Source organism: Sander lucioperca, chromosome 6 (assembly GCF_008315115.2).
Source record: "Sander lucioperca isolate FBNREF2018 chromosome 6, SLUC_FBN_1.2, whole genome shotgun sequence".
NCBI classification, from domain to species: Eukaryota; Metazoa; Chordata; class Actinopteri; order Perciformes; family Percidae; genus Sander; species Sander lucioperca.
Window position 1 is genome coordinate 36,242,572 of NC_050178.1, and position 22,489 is coordinate 36,265,060.

A 22,489-nucleotide genomic window follows, 5' to 3' on the forward strand; every position below is an offset into this window, starting at 1 on the left:
TACTTTTACTTCAGTAAAATTTGAAATGCAGTATGTTATGTTTATGTGGTAGCATCATTAGCTTTTTAAGTAAATATCTGACTACTTCATCCACCATGGTATTAAGTATACTACTGTATGCAAAACATCTATCAACACACTGAAGAAAAAAGTAAAACTGAAAGGGAAAATGTAAGAAGCATAACTTTTCAAAATGTATATTTCCAACATATCTATTTCTGTTTTCTATAAATCAAATTTAGAAAACTCAGCGACAAACAGACCTTTAAAATCCAGTCAATGGGCTTCACAAAGTTCAGATAATAATATTGAGCAAAGACTTTTCTATATCAGAATAACCTTGTCTGAATACAGCTTAACTTTATTTTACTGGTGTAATGTAATCCTGCAGCTCTAGTGAGTATTGTTGTTTTGGATCACATTATATCGAGAGGTGCTTCTGCCATGTGTGTAAACGAGAGTGGATAAAACTTAGAAAGACAAATATACAGTATAGTCACTCAGTACCTAGGCATGGGCCGGCGGTTTCAAGGTATACCGAGGTTTGAAAAAGTCACGGTTTCAAAACCGCTAAAATCTCCCGTCATACCGTTCCTGCGGTATGAGCTGTTTGAGTCGTCAAGGACAGAAAGTGCAGTTTAGAAATCCCTCTCTCTGGCAGTGTGTGGAGCGTTTAAAAATAAAATATCTTGTGTTCAATGGAGAGAAACGTTTCTTTTTCCCCAGGTATTTCAAAATCATTCATTTTAAAGTTGTAATTGCAATACCGTGAAACCGTGATATTTTTGCTGAAGGTTATCATACCGTCAGAATGGTATACCGGCCCATGCCTATCAGTACCACCAACAACTGCTTCAACATTTAACACACACACACCTACATCAACATCCCTCTGACAGTGTCAGAAATATTGAACATTATAAAATTGGCAACATTAAATGTATTATTATAATTAGGCTATACCACGGTTTTGGATTGCATCCAATTTGACAGATGTATAAACGGGTAACAGTCTGTATTATAGTGTTGATAATATATGTAATATATGTGAAATGAAATGGTGAGCCATTTGGAAGTGTCGAGTAGGATCAAGTTGTGCCAAGATTCTGGAGGAGTTCTTGTTGAAGTCTCAGGTCTTACTTTGTATCTCATACCGTTGCAGTTTTTAAATTATGGATTCTTTCAAGGTTATATACTTTATCAAGCAATGACAACATTTTTTTGTAAGTAGGAAATTAGTTATAAAAATTTATTAAAGAAAAAAAAAAAAACATTTTACAGAATATGAGCATAAGTCTTTGCATTCTTCACCACAAACTGCTTCTGAAAATATGAAAACAATGTAAAGTCTTTGTTGGTTTCCTCAACCATTTAATTATAAATTGCTTACACACATTTTTCTACATATAAATACAAAAGGCCAGTTTCACAGAGACATTTTAACAGGTAACAGTAGGAAAATCATCGGTGTAAATTAAATTTGTTTTTGCTAAATGCCATTTAGCTGCTTTCCTTCCGGGTGCTCGTGAATGGTGACTTACCGTCAAGGCTCAATGAAACACATTTAAACAGAACAGAGCCATCGTTAACGTTATCAGTAACATCCGTTATTAAGCAACATCTTTTCCTACTACAACAAGCCAAAATGTCTGCTGTGAAAAAGGGCTATTCTCAAAATATCCATTTCACTCCTAAGTGCTGTTTGCCAAAAACACTCAACACAATGCATCACATTTCCTGACACAGTCATGATTGTTTCTTAAGGAAAACACAACAGTGACACATCATAAACTGACATGGTTAAACTCTCAGTTCACACAGACACCGGAGTGATCCTACAGTGCTGACCTGCCCCCACCAAAAGCATCAATACAGACAGACAATAGCCGTGTTGTTTCAGTAGAAGGGTCTAGATCAATGTGCTGCAGGTGTAAGTCTGGAAGGTGTGAGAGACAGAGAGGGGAGAGAATGGCAGGGTCAGAGGAGCATGAGTAACGAGGCAGATAGGTAGTGGTCAACAATGCAATACAACTTTCGAGAAAATCAGGTGAAGAACTATTGCAGACAATGACATGTTTTCATATACAGAGTAAGCACAAAAACCATACACAAATTCCCTTTCAAAGTCTGGATCAAGGAACCGGGACAACAATATGTCCAAGTAAGTGTGTTACAGGTTATTTTTGTGTACTGCATGAATTGCATTTATAAGTTTTATGTATTGTAATAGCATATTCTTTCTTTAAACCTTTATTATATGCAGTGAACATAGCATGACTTCATCTATGTGATGAAGCAGGCTTCTACCTAAACACCAGGTGTGTGTGTGTGTGTGTGTGTGTGTGTGTGTGTTTTATTTTGGTGTTGGGAGTATATGTTTTTTCAGTTGTTGCAGCTTTAAACTTGAGCATTGTTTAAGAAATAGATGCAAGTAAGGAGGAAAACTATACAAAGAAAACTCAACAATGTGGTTCACAAGATGATGTAAAGCCCAAACTTTGGTATTAATACGTTATGTTCAATGACACAAGATTTTACTCCACAAAAAATGTTCACAATTCAAGTACAATGTTATTGATTCAATAAAAAGACTTTGGGAAAATCAAAATTACAGTGAAAATATATATATAATTATATCCTCACCCATCACATTCATCCAAGCAAAGAGATGAACATAACCACACCCATGAACTGTGTGAAGAGGATGAGTGGAGTGAAGAAGGACCACACTGGCCACAGGGCCATGTTTAAGCTGCAAGGAAAGTACAATTACACTTGTAAATATGCACAATTTGAATTAGTATATCATTATTGATAAATCATAAATATTCATTGTATACAGGTGTCTCCTACACATGACAGCCACTGCAGAGGAAGAACATGTGAGGCTATACAATGTCTGTGAATAGATAGTGAAGTTTGACAAAAACAAGCGTATTCCACTCAAAACAAGGCAACATCCAAAGTTTTGCATACGACAGCTTCCCATTGATGTTTTAATCAGTGGCTCCGACCAACCATATAAGCGACACAAATTCATATGAACATTGATTCATTATTTAAACAAGGTGGATTAGCTAATCACAGGACAAAGAAAGCTAAGTGGCCACTCAATTTAGGTAACTGCTGAAACTTGAGATGTCGAAGCATTACAGGCATAACACATTAATGCAGGGATCTTCAACAGGGGCTCCAGGACCCCTAGGGGATCCTCAGAGTCAATGCAGGGGGGCCTCCAAATTAATGTCAATTAAAAATAAAATAAAAAGGCATAAATCTAACATATTAATAGCAAATATAAATCCCCACTGATGATAGGCTTACTGGCCTGATATTCACTGATATACAGAGAAATGGTGGATGGATATGCACAAGTGTAAATAATATCTGAGTTTCTATAAATAGAGTGCCTTGTTGGTTGTACATGTCCACAAATATTCCAAATACTGTAAACTGTCAATGCCTTGTCAAGTAACTGCCTTTTTTTTTTTAATGCGTCAAACAACTCAAATAAAAGCATTTGGGGATGTTGTGCAACCTATCTTACCAAGAGCATAAGTAAAGGTTATTAAGAACTTCTTAAGTGGGTTTAAAATATTACGGGCCATGCACACCCACAGTCTTTAATATTGTGGCTAATTAAACAGTGAGACAGATTTTAACCAATCACCACCTGTACAGGTCTTCACGGTCCCAAACAAAGCCCTATTCGCACGGGACTAGCATTACCAGAAACTCACGTGATTTAGAAATAACCCCCTACGTCTTTGTTTCGTGCGGGGCAATTACACGGGATAAGTGAACAACAGCATAAGTAAAGGTTATTACGTATTTCTTAAGGTGGTTTAAAATATTAAAGTCCGTGCACACCCACAGGTAGGTGTTTTCAATATTGTATAGGAGAAGAGTGAGACAATCAACCAAGCACAATCTGTACAGTCTCAAACAAAAGACCTATATTTGTACACGACTAGTATTACCAGTCAACCTCATGGGATTTAGAAATTGCCCCCCCATCTGTGTTTTGTGCGGCACATTCGCACAGGATGTGAAGTCTGTATTTTACTTTAATCTACTGACATCTATCCTACGGATATGATGTCAAGGCGCTGTCAAAACTTATTTATAATTGGCAACGCAGCCAATATGACTCCAAATCACAGAGATGCCGATTCACATGGGACTAGTATTATCACACAATCTCTGCGTTTGGCGAAATATGGTAGGTCATTTTTTTACTTGACAAATTACTGACATGGCAGGTCCACGCGGGACTAAGGTCACAGTAGTCTATATATAAAAATTTCTCCTATCCCGGAATGTTGCGTGGACTAGCCACACCGAGTGCAGCTGTGCTGCGTCTCAAATCGTGCACTTCTGTACTTAAACTAGCTATTTTGAGTACATAGTGCGTTCACACTGTCGAAGTGTGGCCAAATGCAGTGCACTACGAGTACCCGGATGGTGCACTCATAACGGTCAAAATGTTGAGTGTGGAACGATGGACACTTTCCTCCAACGGTCGCCATCTTGGTTACCCAATAACTGTGGGTGGGGAGGGGCCACCAAAAGTTCCAAAACTTGCAATAATGGCGGCCGAGGACACAGTAACAAGTCCCGCAATGTAATCCCGTAATGATTTTGGTACCGTAAATTATAACGTATATTGGTACAATACTGAAACGTGCAAGCAAGCTAACCTTAGCTTACAGCAGCACAGTTTAACCACTGGCAAATAAGTTTTAACTTAGCATCACATGTGTTGTGGCATACGTTTGGTGTTGTTTATTGCGTTAAATTGTCGTCCTCGCTGTAGAAGATTTGAGTGCTAGATGTGTGATCTTAACAAGTTGTAAATATTCAGCTGGGAGCGTTGGCTCTGTAACATATTGATCAGCTGATAATTGTCTACCAGTAACGTTAACAGTAATGTTATAATTTTTCAACAGTGCTGTTTCTGCCTTGATCTGATGTATATAATCCATCTTGTTAGGGACAGAGGAGGACACAAGGTCCCTCATTCAGGGGCGAGGATGGCCATCAGAAGGATTCCCTGGAGAGTCTGAAGTCTACCCTTATGTCACTTTCCCCATCAAACTACAGTGCCAGCACTGTATCGTTCAGCTGGCAGTACTGCCTGGTGTTTGGAGCCTGTAGAGCTATAAGCACAGGACCGTCTTTTAAATAAAATTCTATTAAATGTATTTCATGTTGTGTTATCTTTTGCATTGCACTTTGCATGACTGTAGCAAGCATAATGAATAGAAGAATGGGATCTATTTAAACTTCAATTCTGTTGCCTCTGCTTTCACTCTTGTATTCTCACTGTAAGAAGACCATTTAGAAAACAGAAAATTATCACTTAAAATAATAGCTTATTTAATAAGTATAATATTCCACTTTGCAGGAGTAACGTTACAGGAATTTACTATCACACAGTGGTGCGTAAAAGTATCTAAAGTGTGTACATATGATGTTGTGAGCCTTCATAAAATGCTCATTCTAGCTAGAAACAGAAAATGATAAGTTTAGATGGTTTGTCTATTAGGTACGTTGTAAGGGTAATGCTTCACAGCAACAGTCTATGGGCCACAAGATTTTTCTGATAAAACAGTTGAACTTTACAATTACGCAAATGAACAGTTATAAATTACTCACTTTTTAAGCAGAAACATAAAATATACATAATTGAAAACATTGAATAGGGAGCAACAACAAAAAAGAATATCAACATACTGGTACGTTTTCAGCTAATAGTAGGAGGACGACACAACGGCGTTGTCGCAATCCTCTTATCCTCGTGTGAAACAGGGCAAATGCAAGCAACAATCAATAAAATCATATTAATCTTTATATGAAATATCAAGAACGAAGCAGGAATGTATTTTTCCCGAAAAACAATAGGTGGCGGGAATGCTCTGCCCGGGTGAAATTCACAATTTCACAAAAAAAGAAATAGGGGTGAAATGTTGTGATCGTCATTTCCAGTAAGTGCATAACGGCTGTTTTGAGACAACACTCCCCTGTCAAAATGTATGCACTATGCAAGTCAGTATGCAGTGTACAAAATGTACTGCCTGTTAGTCGAAGTGCGCGGTTCACACTGTAAGGTCACAGACGACCTCCATAATTATTACAAATTACTAAAGGTCCCCAGGTAGTACTAGTCCCATGTCAATAGGGCTTTAACAATGTTCTAATGGGTTTCTAGTATTACCAAAACAACTGAGAATCAACACCAGCAAATTTCAGCTACCAGTACAGCATGAATGAGCAGAGAGTATTGGTCATTGGTCAACAATCCAGAAATACACTAAAATCTTTGGCTGACCACATACTTTGGTGTACTTTTGCTCTGAGCCAGTTTTTTATGGTTTGAGCTAGGTAAATTTCATTTAATTAGGTCAATTAATTGAAGATTGCTGGATTTAACTGCTTTATGTTTCTATTGCTAAGTCATCAAAATATATTCATTAAATGATAGGCCAAAACAGAGTTCTCAAACTAGTGAGTGTGACACACTTTAGGGCCATACCAACAATCGCCATTTTCTCTTGAACTGGTCAAATGACCACAGCAAACAGTTTGTCCATTCTACCTCTCATTATGTGCCCAAAGAATTAGAAATTGCACATTTAAACAGGAGAGGCACGTACGGGATGTCTGAAAGAATGTCCTATATTGTATCTGTTGCCGTTTTACCTGCAAGATGCAGCAATAAAGGCTGCAGTGGTGATGGGAGGAATGGCAGGGTACTCTTGCTCGTAGTGCTGAATGCCTTTGAACCACTCCAGGTACACAATGCAAAACATGGCCAGAGACAAGCAGATCCCAAGGAGTATCAGACCCACATTGAACCACCAACTAGAAAAAAGTTAAAAGGAGGGACTTTTTTTAATATCTGAAGGCAATGTTATGTTATTAAAGCTATTTATATACAAAAGACAGTCTAGTTTACAAAACCACAAACAGCTTCCCAGTAGTATCAGTAACTTCAGTTCATTGGTATCATATACCAGTGGTTTCACTTTTTTTATGTTTTCCTTAAACAATAGCCTTTCGTGACAATAAATGCTTTCAGACATACACCAAGGCCAAGTTCAGTATTATGTTTCTTATTGTGTGTTCTTCGTGACTGACCTTTTGATATCATTGTTCTCAATTATGTTGCGGAGAAAATCCACATAGTAGGTCACGCCCATAGATGCCAGGATCCAGAAAATGGAGTGTCTGTTAATGCGAGGGAGAGGTTTAGCATCTTTTTCCTCCTGACCTGAAAAGTAAAGTTTCAAAAAAGACTACTTAAGAGCAATCTTTACTCCATGAGGACTTTAGAAAAGTAGAGATCAAAGTACAGATTATAACAAATTGATTCATAGCAAATTACACTTAATTATTACTCAACAATTCACATGCCCACAAAAGGTTTGGCTACAGTCTTAAAGCATTTCACCATCAAGTAGAAATGGTTACACTAACACACCGAATGACAAAGAAAAAATGAAATACTAAGAGATAGCCTACTGAAAGGGTAAGGGTTACAGTATGGTATAGAATTTTGCAAATATAAGATTTGTCTTGCCTTAACAGAATGTGCTAAATCCCAAACTGTCAGAGTTGAGGAGCTTTTAAGGGGAAACTGATAGCTTTCTTTGAGATAATCTTACTTCTCAGAGAGGTATTAATCTCTATAATTTACTGGTTGATTAAACATATCAGAGCCTGTTGGCTGCTGAAGTGCTTCAACATGCTGGTCTACTCTGGGCAGAGTTCACAATGAACTCCATGCCCTAAACAAGTAGTTTGCCTACATCTTTAATCAAAGTCATGGTCCACCTTGGATACAAGATAATCCTAGAAATACAAAGTCGTCTTGCCAGAAGGACAACAGACAGGTATGTAAATTGGAATAAAAGCAGCTATGAATAAAAATGTGCAAATGTTTCATCTGTTACTTATATTACAGTTATTAGATTACACTGGTGAAGAGATGACCCTTAGATTGAGGACAGTGTAGGAGTAGTTTCCCTGTATTATGTTGCTGAGCTGGAACAGCGTTTGCTCACAGTCAAAACAATCAAGAATTACTGGATTTCTGCCAGTGAGGGCCTCAAAGTTGGACAATTGTCCACCATAAACCCTCCCTTAGACTAAACATGTTGCAATCCCAAATAGCATATATCTTTCTGCTATTACGTTAGTTTTGTGAAAGGAAATGCCGAGCTGTTTAACTATCTAGCAAGTGGAATACAAACTGGCCATTCAACAAATTTAACCATAAAACTTAGCTCCTTTTCTCACAACAATGTTAGCTCAGGTTAGCCAGCAAGCTGTGGTTATTGGACACCGTGTTAGTGCCCGAACAGGATTTAAATAACGTTACCACTATATTAATAACGTTAACGTTAGCTCTGTCAGAAAACTAGCTAGTTAAAGTTGGCTAACGATTGTGAATCTTACTTTTTTCATCTTCGTCACCATTTGTCGTTGTTTGCATAAGAAACTCCGCATCTCTCTTAAATCTATTCCGCAACGTTGCTAACTCACTGTCGTTAAGCATGTTGATGCTAAATTTAAATTACACAGCTCTAAGGCTAACACAATAGACAGAAAGAAAACACTAGCTAGTGACTAGAAGGCATAGACAGTATATAGCTAGAAGGTACTTCCTGTTAGACAGAGTCGCTTTTTTATGACGCACTCGAAAGCGACAGCTGTAGTTTTGTTTTACTGGAAATAACACACAAAGTCGATGAATACGCATCACAAACTAATAATTTAACTCAGACATTTATAAGAGGTAAAGTTAAGTAACCCGAGTACACGAGATCTTTAAAAAGTGTTACTTCTGGTGCATTTGAAGCATTATTTCTATCCTTGACTCTTTATTTAATCCTTTAATGCATTTTTTCCCTTATCTGTGCAAATAAACTTACATAGTCTAAGAAAACATGCTTAGAACTTGTAAAGCATTACACTGTAATAATTACATGTAAACGAACAGTGATTGCTAAATTAAACCTTTGAATATTATTGTTCATTCATTATCTGTACCCTTGTACAAAAAACGTCTGTTGCAATCACTTGAGATACATTTTGTACATCTTCCACAAAGACCATCTTAACACAATAAGCATCAAACAAACTGGACCACCGGGCTGGAAATAAGACATACCATCAAGGGGTAACTAAAGATTTTTGAACGAAAACGTCTGACAGGGCATTTGCTCCCATTCCTCCTCATACAACACAGCTGGCTGTATTCCAACATTGATCTTGAATGTATACTTTTACATAGCGCGGGCAAGAATCTGATACTGCTGATTACATTGTGCTAATTTCAAACTGGCATAGTCAGGGCACGTGCAGTGAAGAAAGGTGAATACTTGCTGCAACCACTTATTCACAGTCACAATCCAGTTTATTAGGGACATCCAACTAATGCAGTTTAATGCAGTACTGCAATAAATCTCAAATCATTAAAAAGGTATAATGTATAATATGTATGTATAATGTGAAACTCAAACTTATTTCAGAAGTGACATATTCTCACTTCAGTACCCAAGGTAAAAAAAAAGTACATTGTTCAGATCGCTGACAGCATTTGAGACCAAAGTTCAGGGATGAAACTGCCCCATACAAAAGATATGGCCACACAGTTAATCCTGCAATATCAAATGGCAGAAATAAAAACGTTGATCTCAGATTTCTTTGCAACAGTAAAGACAGGCATACTTTAGGTTTTTTTTTCTCTAAAGTATCCATGGGGTCTGGATTAAAACAAAAGAATCAAGCAATATTGAGTCCCAGTGTGGACCAGAAAACACTTTTTTAATACTAGCAAACTTGAGTAAGAGCTTGACTAATTCCCAAAGTATGCAATATACAATTACAGGTAAGCAGTGTGATGAATGAGCATCAGTGTTAAACCTGCTGGGATTAGCAGGGCTTCATAAAGCTGGGCAGATTTCCTCCTTTAGCTCCTCCTGTGTGTGTGTGTGTGTGTGTGTGTGTGTGTGTGTGTGTGTGTGTGTGTGTGTGTGTGTGTGTGTGTGTGTGTGTGTGTGTGTGTGTGTGTGTGTACAGGGTAAAGGGGCTGCTCATTCTAGCGGTGGAAAATCAGACAGCATTAAAACTTCACCTGAGGCTGACACCAAGCGTCTTGCTTCTATGGAGCTTCTGTGTACCTGGCCAAGTGAACCTCGTTCGGGGTGCCGAGGAATGTGCATTAGCTTCGTCCCGTGTGAGAGTCAAATTCACCTCAGGTGCACCTCTCCTGTTTCCCCTTCCCCCACTCCAACATCCAATCCCACAGATAAGATGCCGTTTCCCAGCCTTAGTGTGGGCTTGGAATGTGGAACAGAGCAGCCGTCTACCACGATTGTCATTTCATACATTAAAACATAACTGACATGGTGTACGGTAATTTGAAGACATCTTCCTCATGCTGACTAGGCAACTGCAACCTGTAAAACTACTGAATTGGAACAAGACACATCATTCTGTTATAAAATGATTTAATCTTTGAGATTAGGTCACCTGTACAAAAACAACCAAGGTAGGATGGCAGACAACAATGGCTTTTAAATTTTAAAAGTCTATGAACAACATACATTTCATGGCAGACGGGTCAGATAAACAGGTCTACTTTACAAGTCTAACTCTGTCTTTCAATACTCTAAATTTGGGATTGTTGCTGATCTTCTTGTTGAAAAGTGCTAGCACCTCCTCTTCCTTTTTAAAATTTCCATCCCCAGTGAAAGAGTAGTATGCTGCCAAAACCTGTTAGGAGGAACAAGCTCTTAAAATCATATCAAACCAACGACAACTGAAAATCTTAAATTGTAATATTTACAACAAACAATTAGAAGTCAAATGTTGTACAAACAAAGAACTAAAGACTCATGTCCCCAGAGTAATTAAAACACTTAATTTCCCTCACCTTCTTCCTGAGTTTCTTTACGGGCAGTTCCTGGTCATCTGAGTCTCTCAGTACTGCCTTGATATTTCCCTTCCAGTTGAATTTGCCTGTAAATTAATCACAGACATACATTTATACACTCAGGGTCATTTCCTCACTGTCAACAAAATAAGCAACACTGACCCCTTGTGGCTTTATTCTTTTACACCATCATTTCTTTTCTAAAACATGTCGGGAATCGTTTACCTTTGGGAACTTCTTGATCCTCAGTCTCCTCTGACATGTCAGCAGCCTCTTGGTCAACTGTAAGAAGAAGATAATACGGTTATATAGTAAGCGAAATACTACCATACATAATTATATAAAAAGATTAGTTGTTTAAAAAAAGATGAAAATTGGCCATCATTTTTAACACACAAAAAGGACATTGGAGCACACTGCCATAAAATGGACCTTCTGGGAGTATTTGAGCACTTCCACAAACTTTACCAACTTTTTTTTTTTTTTTTTAAATAAATAAATTTATATTTTTATCTAGATTTTGGCAGCCAAACAAACATTGCACATACAAGCATTTAGCCATTCCATATTCTCATGTCAGTTCGTTAAAAAGACACAAAGATGCCATAAAACAGCAATACACAAGAACTGATCATATAACGCTGTAAGGAGAACAGCATCGTTTTAGAAAATGCCTCACCTGTCTTTGTTTTCTTGCTGGATGTCTTATTTTCAGCACCGTTCTGCTCTTCACCTCCGTCTTCCTCACCGCTGTGCTTTCTCTTTCTGTCCTTTTTTTTCTTTTTGCCTTCTTCTGGCTCCTGTGCAACCGTCTTTTCAGCAGCTTTTAAAGCCTTCCCATTTTTCTGCTGACGGGCTTCTTTACGCTCCCGTTTGTTCAGTTTCTTCTTCGCAACTTCTGGATGGCCGTTCTGCTTTTCATTTCCATTAGTATCCGCTTTGACTTCAGCCACTGTCTGTTTAGCTTCTTTAGTCTCCTGGGGGGCCTCAGAAGGCTGTCAGATCATGGGTGAGTAATGAAAGTCAATAAGGATATTGAAAACATGAACTTGTTTTTTTCTTTCCTTGGCAGAATATATTACAACCAGTCAGCAGAAGGAAAACCACATAAAGGATAACCTAGATATGATAACAGGATAAGATAAAGTAAAAAAAATGTAGCGTGTACTTCAGTGCCACTGGAAGTGAAAGTGAATGTTACTCTGGATTTGAACTAAATCGAAAACTCATTCAGCTTTATATATGCTGACAGATGTCAACAACAATAAAAGTAACCTTTAATAGAATAACTTACATTGTCCGCTGCAGCAAGAATGTCCCACACTTCATCATGAAGACTGGTGTTAGCTATTTTAAGACTGTTTCTCATCCAGTTCTGAGGAAAAGACCAAACATTTAAATGGATGTGTGCAAGACGCCACAACACACATATGCTTGTGTCTCCCTCAGTCACAAAGAAACACTATTTTGAATGTAACTGTTCATTACACAGTGTGATCAATAAAACTTTAAAAAAATATATATTGGTACAGGCTGAAGTATACAAACCTGAAACTTGGCCTTCTTTCTTGGGACGTTATCATACGAACTGACTTGTTGAAGCACATCCTTGAGCTTTGCACTGACTCCAGGTTTGTCCATTGCGTCATGGACTCTCTTCATGTGAGGAATTAGCAAGTTAAGAAAACAACAACTCTTTAAACACACACAGAACGTTAACAGTAATCAGAATCAGCTTTATTGGCCAGGTTTGCGTAGACAAACAAGGAATTTGACTCCGGTACTCTTTGCTCTCAAAGTACAACACTTAACATATTAAGAATAAAAACAGAGTTGACGGTAAGAATATAAAGAAAATAGTGTACAGTATAACAATACAATAGAATTTACTATTTTACAAAAGAATATACAAAAGAGAGGGAAGGAATATAGGGTATCGTTTGTCTGCGTTTTACCTGAATCCACTGCTGCTGTTTCACATCTCCTTTGTTTGCCTTAGCCTCGTAGCCTTTGCCTCCATACTTCTGGTCTTCACTGATACATTTAACGTGGTTCTTGTAGTCGTCACCCCTGTTCAACATGCGCAAAGAAAAAACATTGCACACATGGAGCACCACTGTGAGAATGGAGCATAACGCTAAGTGTTCATAGCTAGAAAACGTCAGCTAAAAGGGAACAGGAGGGAAAAAATGATATGACAGTAAAAACTTGTGATTACCAGAAGTCTTTTCCACAATCGATGCAGGACAGGACCTGGCACCCCCGGCACATGTTCACGTGTTTATCAACCTGAGCTTTTTTCAGGGACTCGCCACAGCCGTTGCAGGTGAAGAACACCATTCTTAATGACACGTTTGCTCGACTACAAGATTTTATTCAACCAAAAGTGCTATATATATATATATATATATATTGTTAATACTACTAACGGTACCAGCGTATACGTTAAACCGAAATCGGTACAATCCTCATATGAAAGCGGGAACCGACCGTCCACAACGCTGTTAAAGCTAACGTTAATGTTATCCAAAGAAAGGTAGCTATTGCTAACGTCTTCCAAAGCTAAAATAAGCCAGTGACTTAGGCAGTAGAGGGTTTATAAAATATGTTCGCCAGCTCTTTTCCATTCATATAAACTTTTCAAAACACACGACGCGCACACCAACCAACACACTAGGTAGCTAAGTTACATTAATAGTCTTCCGTGTAAACATGCGACCTGAGAGAGGTTCCGACCAGGGCTGAAACGAATTTTTGTTCTATTCTAGAGATACATGGTAGCTAGTTACACCAATTTAGGACGTTGCAATGTAGTGCACCATGCATCATTGCGTCTTATAGTCTCAAAATAACCATTCGCGTTATCTCCTTCGTGTTACTGAAAAACAGGTTGTACCAGGAAGTGAGGTGACGTTTTACTGTTACACTCGAAAAGTGACCCATCATCCAAATAAAAGGTGGACTCGTCCGATGTAGGTTTGGATTTATCTTTATGGCAAACTTTACTGTACTAACAATAGCAAGCACGTTTATTCTCTCGTAATTAGTTAGGGAGTTGGTGCTACGCCGATTTCGCAATACAAACCGTTGTTGCTTGTTTAGCATAGCTTTGTAGTTAGCTTGTGGCCGTTTTCGTCCCAATTTTTGCATGGGTGGTCTCGTAGCACAGACACTGGATTCTGCGCGGTTGTTGAATTATATGAATGTTACTAAAGAAATACTCGCTTGCATCACTTTTAATTTGGTTGTATCTCAAAGACTAGCTAACCATAGGAATAACTAATATTTCCATAAAAAGAGATTTGTTGTCTTTGACATGTGTCCCTTTGGCCAGATTTTTGATGGAGAAGTTGGAGCTGGGTGGTTCAGCAGCTGAGTGACAATGGACACCATGTCCAGCCACAGCTCCTACCTCCTGCAGCAGCTCCAGGAGCAGAGGATTCAGGGTCTGCTCTGTGACTGCATGCTGGTTGTCAAAGGTGTCTGCTTCAAAGCCCACAAAAATGTCCTGGCTGCTTTCAGCTCCTATTTCAGGTGACCCATCAATACATCTGTGGCATATTTCCATCCTTTTCACTACGCCTAAATAATCATACACTGCTGTTTTGTGAAATGTACTGCTTTGATCTTTCCAGGTCATTATTCCAAAATTCCCCCAGTCAGAAGAATGAAGTGTTCAACTTGGTCATCCAGGATGTCAGTGGTATCGGCCAAATATTGGACTACATGTACACCTCCCATCTTGACATCAACCAAGATAACGTTCAAGCGCTCCTGGACATTGCTCAGTGTTTGCAGGTTCCAAATGTTCAGAGCATGTGTAATGCTTTCCTCAAGCCTTGTCCTCCACCAGTGGAAATCCCGTCATTTTCTCTTCCAGGCATGCTGAGCTCTGAGCACGACTGCCTATTAGGGAGCAGTCTTCCTCATGACGTTGACCTCCACTGTCCCTCGGAAACCCAGAGGCCTGGCTTCAGCAGTGACATGGACCACACCAAAAGGATGCCTAATGGCAGCTCAAACTGTGACACAACTAGCAGCACTCAGGCACCTGTAGAAAAACAGCTTGTCCATGGCTACAAGCTCCGCAACTTTTACAGTAAGCAGTACTTCAAACAAAGTGCACTCCAGACTAATAATGCAGCCTTAAATCAAGGCCCATGCCCTTTGGTGCTGGTGGAAGAGCAGCCGTGTCAACTCGGAGGCAGCCACACTCCTGTATGCTCAGGGAACACAGTTCAGCCCAATCCTCCCTGCACATCTGTGGCTGTTGAAAAGAACTCTGTCTCTTCCTTAACACCCTCAGATAATTTAAACACCCCCAACTCTAACTCAGCAGACTCCATGCTTAACAAGCCTGTGCGCCCGAAGAAGGCTGTGTACCTGAAGAAATATAACTACCTCCGGTCTCAGAAGGCTTTGGAGGAGATGTTTGCTGAATCAGCAAGTGAACCCGTCCTCAGCTGTCCCAAAGAGAGTCATCAAGAAGAGTCTGTGGTCCAGACTAAAGCTTCAGAAGCTCCTGTTGAGGCCCTTAATGCAGGCAGGGAGCAGGTTACAGAGACAGAAACACAAGCACAACTTCCCAGTCCTCCACCTGCAAACCAAGAAGAGCAAAATCCGAAAACTGTGCCAGAGCTACCGCAGCAGATAGGAAACAAGCAGTATTGTTGTGAGGTGTGTGGGAAGATCTTCAAACACCCCAGCAACCTGGAGCTGCACAAGCGCTCCCATACCGGTATTAACAGTTTGAAATTGCCTTATAACCACACGTTACAATATATATACAATAACATGTTTCCGTAATAATTGTAATTTAATTGTACATTGTTTTGTTGCAGGTGAGAAGCCCTTTCAGTGTAATGTTTGTGGGAGAAACTTCTCACAGGTATCATCTGGTGTATTATTCTGATTTGCCACAGTTATTCTTACATGGGGAAATTACATTGAGATGTCTAACTGATTTTGTTTTACAGGCTGGAAATTTACAGACACATTTGCGGCGACATTCTGGTGAGAAACCTTACATCTGTGAGTTATGTGGTAAAAGGTAAGGTATCTTCCATGTATCCATTTTCCTCATTGATTGATACTTCTATTTTTGCCATTCCCCTTTTTCCCTGTATAGGTATTTGCTGTTTATTGTATGTTTGTGTGTGCCTTTTTAAAGTCATCTATCTGTCTATATATATATATATATATATATATATAATTACTAATTGATACTTGCTACTAAATAATTACTAGTTTACAAAAGCTTGGCAATATACCATGATTTCAGGTGCATTTTTATAATACTGCCATAAGGCAATAATGTAGAATTTGTGACTAAGTGAATTAGAATAGACTATTTCTGAGTTTAGGCCCCAGGGTTGTGATATTTTCCATTTCCCATGACACAGCCCTAATAGTTGTTACAGCTGCCTATAAATTGAATATTCATTTGTGTTTTCCAGCTTTACTGCATCAGGGGATGTCCACCGTCACAAAGTGGTCCACACAGGAGAGAAGCCACATCTGTGTGATATATGTGGTCGAGGTAAACGACTGCTCTAAACAGAAGCAATGTTCTTAATTACTTCCTTACTCCATCTATATGTAGTTCTTACCTTATGGTCTCATTCTTAAATTAAACCTTTACAAATTATTGATATTAGTGTAAGCTGCTTAGTTCACAGACCCAACTGGAAAATTGTGACACAGTCTGTCTTGTCTTGTTGCTTAGGATTTAACAACTTGAGTAATCTCAAGGAGCACAAGAGGACTCACGCCACAGACAAGACATTCACATGTGACCAGTGTGGAAAATCCTTCAACACGCACAGAAAGCTTCTGAAGCACAAGGCCCGCCACACTGGGGAAAAACCACACAGCTGTGCCACCTGTGGTAAGGAACAGTATCTATTTTGTTGTAGGCATGGGCCGGTTACTGGTTTCAAGGTATGCCGAGGTTTGAAAAAGTCACGGTTTCAAAACCACTAAAATGTTCTGTCATACCGTTCCTAAGGTATGAGCCATTTCTTATGAGTCTTCAAGGACAGAAAGTGCAGTTTAGAAATCCTTCTCCCTGCCAGTGTGCAATGTGTTGTGCAAAGTTGTTGTTTTTTACCCAGACATTTCAAAAATACTACATTTATAGCTGTCATTGCAATACCGTAATACCGTGAAACTGTGATATTTTTGCTGAAGGTTATTATACCGTCAGAATCTCATACCGGCCCATGCCTGTTTTGTTGGAAGTATTATAGTTGTATAAAAAACCGATCGGAAATTGATAATCGATTAGTTGCTTTTTTTAAATCAAAAATGCTAAACATCTGATTATTCCAGCTTCTTAGTTGCAAGGATTTTCTGCTCTTCTTTATCTCATGTGATTGTAAACTGCATATCATCAAATTTTGGACGGAACAAACATTTTGCTGACATCACCATGAGTTTTACTAAATTATAATGGGCAATTTTCACTGTTGACATTTTATAGACCGAGAAAAAAAATCTGCAGATCAATCCATAATAAATATAATATGCTTGCAATAATCGTTTCAGCCCTACACTTACACAAAACAATGTTTTAATGAAATAAATTGAACCCATTGCAAAATCATCCAGTTCCTGTAGCTTTAAATACACATGATGGGTCCTGTCTGTACCATGATTCACTTTTTTGGTTATCACACTATATGAGAATGTTTTGACTGCTATTTGCCTTTGATTTATTATTTTCTTATGCTGGGCTTCCCAAGCATAAGAAGGACTGTAACTGCTGACTGTTTGAAGTCAGTGTCCATTTCTTTATTTTTTTAACAGAGATTTGTAGTTATTTCCTGCTGTAGGGGTAATAATGGTTTGGACTCTTAATGAATCAATCTCCCAAGGAAAGATTATTTTATTTTATTTTGTTTTTTTAGGTTACGTGCAAAAATATTCATGTAAGACAGTGGTTCACGTTTATGTTGTGTTTAAACCCCCTGCCGCTAGATGGCTATACTGAGACACACCACTAGTGTCCTTGCCTAACAGTGCCTAGCAGTGCCTGACTTTTTGCTAGAAACTAACAATGTAGCTATGGCTGAACTTTGGCCTACATGTAGCATATAAAAATTTGCTCACTAAGAACCTGTGAACTGTGTACTGAATTGTTTACCTAAAGTAAGCGTCTTTGACTTTTATGCACATCATGTCTTTTTTAAATATTTTTTTTTCTAAAATTATACTTAATAATAAATAAAATCCCAATATATCGCCTTACGCACATTATCAAAATATATTGAATCGTAACCCATGTATCGTGATACGTATCGCCAGATTCTTGCCAATACACAGCCCTAGTATTTAAAGGTCCTATAACGTGCTGCTCTTTGGATGCTTTTATATAGGCCTTAGTGGTCCCTTAATACTGTATCTGAAGTCTCTTTCCCGAAATTCAGTCTTGGTGCAGAATTACAGCCAGTCCCTTAGGACTTTAGCTTTCCTTAGGACGTGCCATTTCTGTGTCTGTAGCTTTAAATGCTATTGAGGAGGAGAGAGGGGGGGGGGGGGGCAAGGGGGAGGGGGGGGTGTGGCCTTGACCAACTGCCACTTTGCTTGTTTGCAAGCCATGATGTCTCTCTCTTTCTCATGGGCGGGCCAAATTCTCTGGGTGGGCAAAACAGAGAAAGGGGGAGGTAACCTTGCTCCTTATGAAGTCATAAGGGGGAGATATCCAGATCGGCCCATCTGAGCTTACTTTTTCTCAAAGGCAGAGCAGGATACCCAGGGCTCTGTTTACACCTATCACGATTTCTAGCCACTTGGGGACCATAGGCAGGCTAGGAACTCATATTAATGTTGAAAAACCTCATAAAGTGAATTTTTCATGCCATGGGACCTTTTAAAAGAACAGAACTAAAGGCATAAAAAAATGCTTGAGTCATGTTGTGAACCCGGTTACGCTTAATCAGAGATTTTTCAAAAAACATTTAAAATTCAGTATAGACTGAGCTAAGATAAGATCAACTTTATTGCCCCAAAGGAAATTTTGTCATGGGCAAAGAGAAGCGCTGACAACAGCTGCATACAAACGCATGCACCAGATATCAACAAACAGTAAGTACATAACAATATATAACAAGACAACAATGTGCTTTAGGACAAGCAAAAAATAAATAAGATCATCCACCAGTTGAGAGGATATTGCACAGGCCCTGATATAGTAAAGTAGTACAGTAAAGCTGTAAGATGTCTGCGTGTTTTACACTCAATATGTGTTCTTAATTAATGTAGGGAAGTGCTTCATCGGCTCAGGGGACCTGCAGCGGCACATAAGATCACACACTGGTGAGAAACCTTACATCTGTAGCGCCTGTGGAAAGAGCTTTACCCGCTCTGCCATGTTGAGAAGACACAACAACGTGCACTGCAAGGGAGCCCCAGCCAACAGCCCGTTCACCGACAACTCTGACCCATCTCCTAGCTCCGATGAAGCGGCCTCGTTCCCCAAAGCTGTCAGCCACAGTAAACCTCCTGCTGCAACTGGTGAGCAGCATTTCCCCAACATGATGTCCCATGCAGGGTTAGAGAAACCCTCACCGCCTACTCCTTCACCGCCACGACCAACACCACATATAGAGACTCCACCTCCCAGCATGCACCTCAGCCCAGCTTCTACCCCAACCCCCCTTCCAGAGCTGCGCTCGCTGGTACCCCACCACCTCCTCTCCTCCAACCACCAGGAGAGAAGTGCAGCCCTAACTGCCACAGACCAGATGAAGCTTGCCAAAGCCCACCTGTCTCAGGAGGCTGTGTATGGACCGTATGTGGAGAATGGGAATATGTCAGTTGAGATGGGCAGAGGTCTGATGGGGAGGCCCTACCTTCCTCCCACAGACAATCACTGCAGTTCCCTCACTTCTCCTAGCAGGCCCAATAGTGGGTCCTACAGGTCCACTGAAGGCCAGTTTATCTCCAGTGTAACTCTGTGGGGCCTGGCAATGAAAACTCTGCAGAATGATAATGACATGGAGTAGTAAAATGTTGCATTTGAGAGGGTGTGCACTTTTCACTGATTATTAATTAGTTTTGATTATTACCGTCTGGCTTTTGATCGGTTAAAACTGACTTATCACACAAATGGTTGCTTCTATGATGAAGCAAACATTAAATAATGTGAATTATTCAATGGACATGTGTTTTGTGTGTGTTCAGAGTTTTCGTCATTACTCAAAATCAAAGTAAGTGCTTCCTTGTTTTTTGTATCTGAGAAAATTATGAGAATTGCTGTTGCGCTGCACTTAAAACTTCCATGTCACGTAGTGTATCAATCTTGAATATATGAGCCCATAGAGAAGCAGTGCGGCAGCAGGATTTTGGCCTCTGTGTATTAATTACACTCGTTCACTTTGTATATACTGCACTGCACTTTAAATTGTAAAAATGCAGACCTATTTTCAACTGTCTAATGTTGATTTAGAATATTCATATGAGAATTAAAGATAAACATTATATTTAAATTTGTCAATTTTATCTAATAAAAAAAATCTCATCACATAATTTTTTTGTTTCCCACATGTTTAATTGTCCAATAATTAATAAAACCCAGCATTTTATGTTCACTGTACAACAAATGAGAAACAATGCTTCATATCCATATATCTGTTACACATGCAATACATAGGTAGGACATACTGTATGATTAACTATCTCATTACCCCCCCCCCCTCTCCATCATACTAAAGGTAATCCTAATTATGTAGGCTACGCTGTCTAACTGGTGCAGAATGAGACCAGGGCTAATGTCATTTTACCCAGAAACATTTCAAAAGCTCGTCCTTTGTTTTGGTATCTAATCACGTTTCATGCTTTGTGTTGTCAAGGGCGTACGAGGATAGGTTTAATTAACAAGCTAGTGTGAAATGTATGAATCTATTCAAATTTCGTCAACTGTGACAATTCTGCATTAGCAGAGCATGATCAGGTTTGCCTGAATGAAAATGTCATATTTTTGCAGCTTTTTCCCTGAATGATCATCTTTACAGGCAGCTTTTTGTTTGCCCTGACAAATTCTGTTCATATTATTTTAATTCTTACTGTACACGAAGCATCCCTCCATCTCTTCATGCTTCTATAACTAACAAAACAAAAACTCTCCATTGTAAGTATATTTATACCTACTCTGCATCACAGTATTCATTGTTATTATTGCGCTCGAAACTGCATCAGCGCCAGATGATGTGGATGGGCTCTGGCAGCGGTTCCAGCCGATCAGTAATTGCTGTGGAGTTGCGGCTTGTTGCATTGTTGGATAAGATAGATAGGTGGCTGACCTAGTCTCTGCACTAAAATTCCTCTGTGTGTCGCAATATGAAAGAGGCTTAAGCAGAGGAGAAGGATGGTGATTATTCCCACTGTTGGTGTCCCTCTACTCTGCTTCTGGTACCCGCTAAGCTCCATCTGTTCAGGTTAGCTCAGAAGGTGCCATTCATGCAACTAGACAGGTGCTATTATGACATATACTATTCCCAGGTTAATTTAATGTTATCAAGTGCACCTGCAATAAGTTGTTTTAATACACTGATATGTGTGATGAAGCTTGCAGCTAAAACGCATTCAAGCGCATGTGAATATGCACACATAGTCATACCCTGCATCTTTCTCCCTGTTTATTGTCTACTTCTTCACTTTCTATCTTTCGTTTTTTTCTAAACACACACATACACACAGGCGCTTGCCTTTAGCAAGTGTACCCAGGTGTGTTCCCTGGGTCTGCAGTTGTTACGATGTTGTTAGGTGGATCCAAATGCAGGACACCGACAAAAGGTAGTATAAGTTGAGAAGATTTATTGTGGAACAAGGAATGGACGTGGAGTGGAGGGAAGAAGATGGCTGGCTGTGGCAGAGGGCTGATGGTTGATGGTGTGTGGCAGATTAGGCAGCATGGGTGGATGAGGGTAAGCGGGGGCGACAGGCTGAAGTTACACAAGGGTTTGCTAGCAGGCAAGCAGGTGGGCAGGCAGATGATCCTGGGACAAGGGAAAAGACAGTTAATCACAGGCCCAACAACAACAACGAGGAATAATTCTCAGAAAACACAAAACTACAGAGGCCTGAAGCGAGTGACTACCAGCGTAGCAGAGACAATTACCTGGTTACGAGAGGGAGAAGAGCCGGGGTTAATATGCAGGAGAGGTGATGAGCAGATTGTAGCCGGGGGGGCAGGGTCCAGGTGAGGGGCAGGATGCGAACCACACACACTCTCACACACACACACACACACACACACACACACACACACACAGAGGCAAACCAGGGACATGGAAGACACAAGAGGAGTGGGATACACAAGGGAGAAACGAGCACAGCAACTACCACAGTATTATTAAAGCTGATACCAAAATGAATGAATGAATGAAATGCACCGCCTGCGATTGGTAGAGAGTGCAGAGAGTTTTCGTCTTATGAATCCTCCACCACTGATTCCCGCAAATATGGGCACTATTTTTAATATTTTTAACTTTATTTTGTTATTCATTGGGTTTGATTTTCCATCTTATGTTATAAATTCTACGTATT

General features: G+C 39.5%; 3 protein-coding genes across 7 annotated transcripts; 1 reads left to right on the forward strand and 2 right to left on the reverse strand.

Annotated features, from left to right (window-relative positions):
• Nucleotides 1-1,224: 1,224 nt before the first annotated feature.
• Nucleotides 1,225-10,482, reverse strand: tmem128 (transmembrane protein 128). Of its 4 annotated transcripts, none has more exons than XM_036001922.1 (5): nucleotides 10,142-10,482; nucleotides 7,141-7,273; nucleotides 6,703-6,864; nucleotides 2,644-2,752; nucleotides 1,225-1,936 (listed from the first exon to the last, which is right to left on the reverse strand). In XM_036001922.1, the coding sequence occupies exons 1-4, from the start codon at nucleotides 10,227-10,229 to the stop codon at nucleotides 2,653-2,655; spliced, it is 483 nt and encodes a 160-aa protein (XP_035857815.1). In that variant the 5' UTR covers nucleotides 10,230-10,482; the 3' UTR covers nucleotides 1,225-1,936; nucleotides 2,644-2,652. The 4 variants fall into 4 exon arrangements, with proteins under 4 accessions (XP_035857815.1, XP_031133626.1, XP_031133618.1 ...); XM_031277766.2 differs by lacking the exon at nucleotides 10,142-10,482 and adding an exon at nucleotides 8,461-8,710 and having other exon boundaries at nucleotides 1,225-1,323; XM_031277758.2 differs by lacking the exon at nucleotides 10,142-10,482 and adding an exon at nucleotides 8,461-8,709.
• Nucleotides 10,483-10,500: 18 nt separating this feature from the next.
• lyar (Ly1 antibody reactive homolog (mouse)) lies at nucleotides 10,501-22,216 on the reverse strand. The gene is made up of 9 exons (XM_031277810.2): nucleotides 22,202-22,216; nucleotides 13,161-13,615; nucleotides 12,898-13,012; nucleotides 12,491-12,598; nucleotides 12,237-12,317; nucleotides 11,622-11,937; nucleotides 11,168-11,224; nucleotides 10,943-11,028; nucleotides 10,501-10,782 (listed from the first exon to the last, which is right to left on the reverse strand). The coding sequence occupies exons 2-9, from the start codon at nucleotides 13,280-13,282 to the stop codon at nucleotides 10,645-10,647; spliced, it is 1,023 nt and encodes a 340-aa protein (XP_031133670.1). The 5' UTR covers nucleotides 13,283-13,615; nucleotides 22,202-22,216; the 3' UTR covers nucleotides 10,501-10,644.
• Nucleotides 13,709-20,428, forward strand: zbtb49 (zinc finger and BTB domain containing 49). Of its 2 annotated transcripts, none has more exons than XM_036001904.1 (8): nucleotides 13,709-13,918; nucleotides 14,277-14,476; nucleotides 14,578-15,680; nucleotides 15,784-15,830; nucleotides 15,919-15,992; nucleotides 16,399-16,481; nucleotides 16,668-16,829; nucleotides 19,205-20,428. In XM_036001904.1, exons 2-8 carry the CDS (start codon nucleotides 14,325-14,327, stop codon nucleotides 19,945-19,947), a joined length of 2,364 nt encoding a protein of 787 aa, XP_035857797.1. In that variant the 5' UTR covers nucleotides 13,709-13,918; nucleotides 14,277-14,324; the 3' UTR covers nucleotides 19,948-20,428. The 2 variants fall into 2 exon arrangements, with proteins under 2 accessions (XP_035857797.1, XP_031133648.2); XM_031277788.2 differs by having other exon boundaries at nucleotides 13,709-13,914.
• Nucleotides 22,217-22,489: the final 273 nt, after the last annotated feature.

Coding starts and splice junctions, on each gene's coding strand:
- tmem128 (XM_031277766.2), bottom strand. CDS start 8,560: ATGCTTAACGACAGTGAGTTAGCAACGTTGCGGAATAGATTTAAGAGA. Junction 7,274..8,460: donor TGGTGACGAAGATGAAAAAA/GTAAGATTCACA, acceptor TTTACTTTTCAG/GTCAGGAGGAAAAAGATGCT. Junction 6,865..7,140: donor GAGAACAATGATATCAAAAG/GTCAGTCACGAA, acceptor ACTTTTTTCTAG/TTGGTGGTTCAATGTGGGTC.
- lyar (XM_031277810.2), bottom strand. CDS start 13,282: ATGGTGTTCTTCACCTGCAACGGCTGTGGCGAGTCCCTGAAAAAAGCT. Junction 12,318..12,490: donor GAAAGAAGGCCAAGTTTCAG/GTTTGTATACTT, acceptor TCTTTTCCTCAG/AACTGGATGAGAAACAGTCT. Junction 11,029..11,167: donor GGATCAAGAAGTTCCCAAAG/GTAAACGATTCC, acceptor ATTAATTTACAG/GCAAATTCAACTGGAAGGGA.
- zbtb49 (XM_036001904.1), top strand. CDS start 14,325: ATGGACACCATGTCCAGCCACAGCTCCTACCTCCTGCAGCAGCTCCAG. Junction 15,831..15,918: donor GTGGGAGAAACTTCTCACAG/GTATCATCTGGT, acceptor TTTGTTTTACAG/GCTGGAAATTTACAGACACA. Junction 16,482..16,667: donor GTGTGATATATGTGGTCGAG/GTAAACGACTGC, acceptor CTTGTTGCTTAG/GATTTAACAACTTGAGTAAT.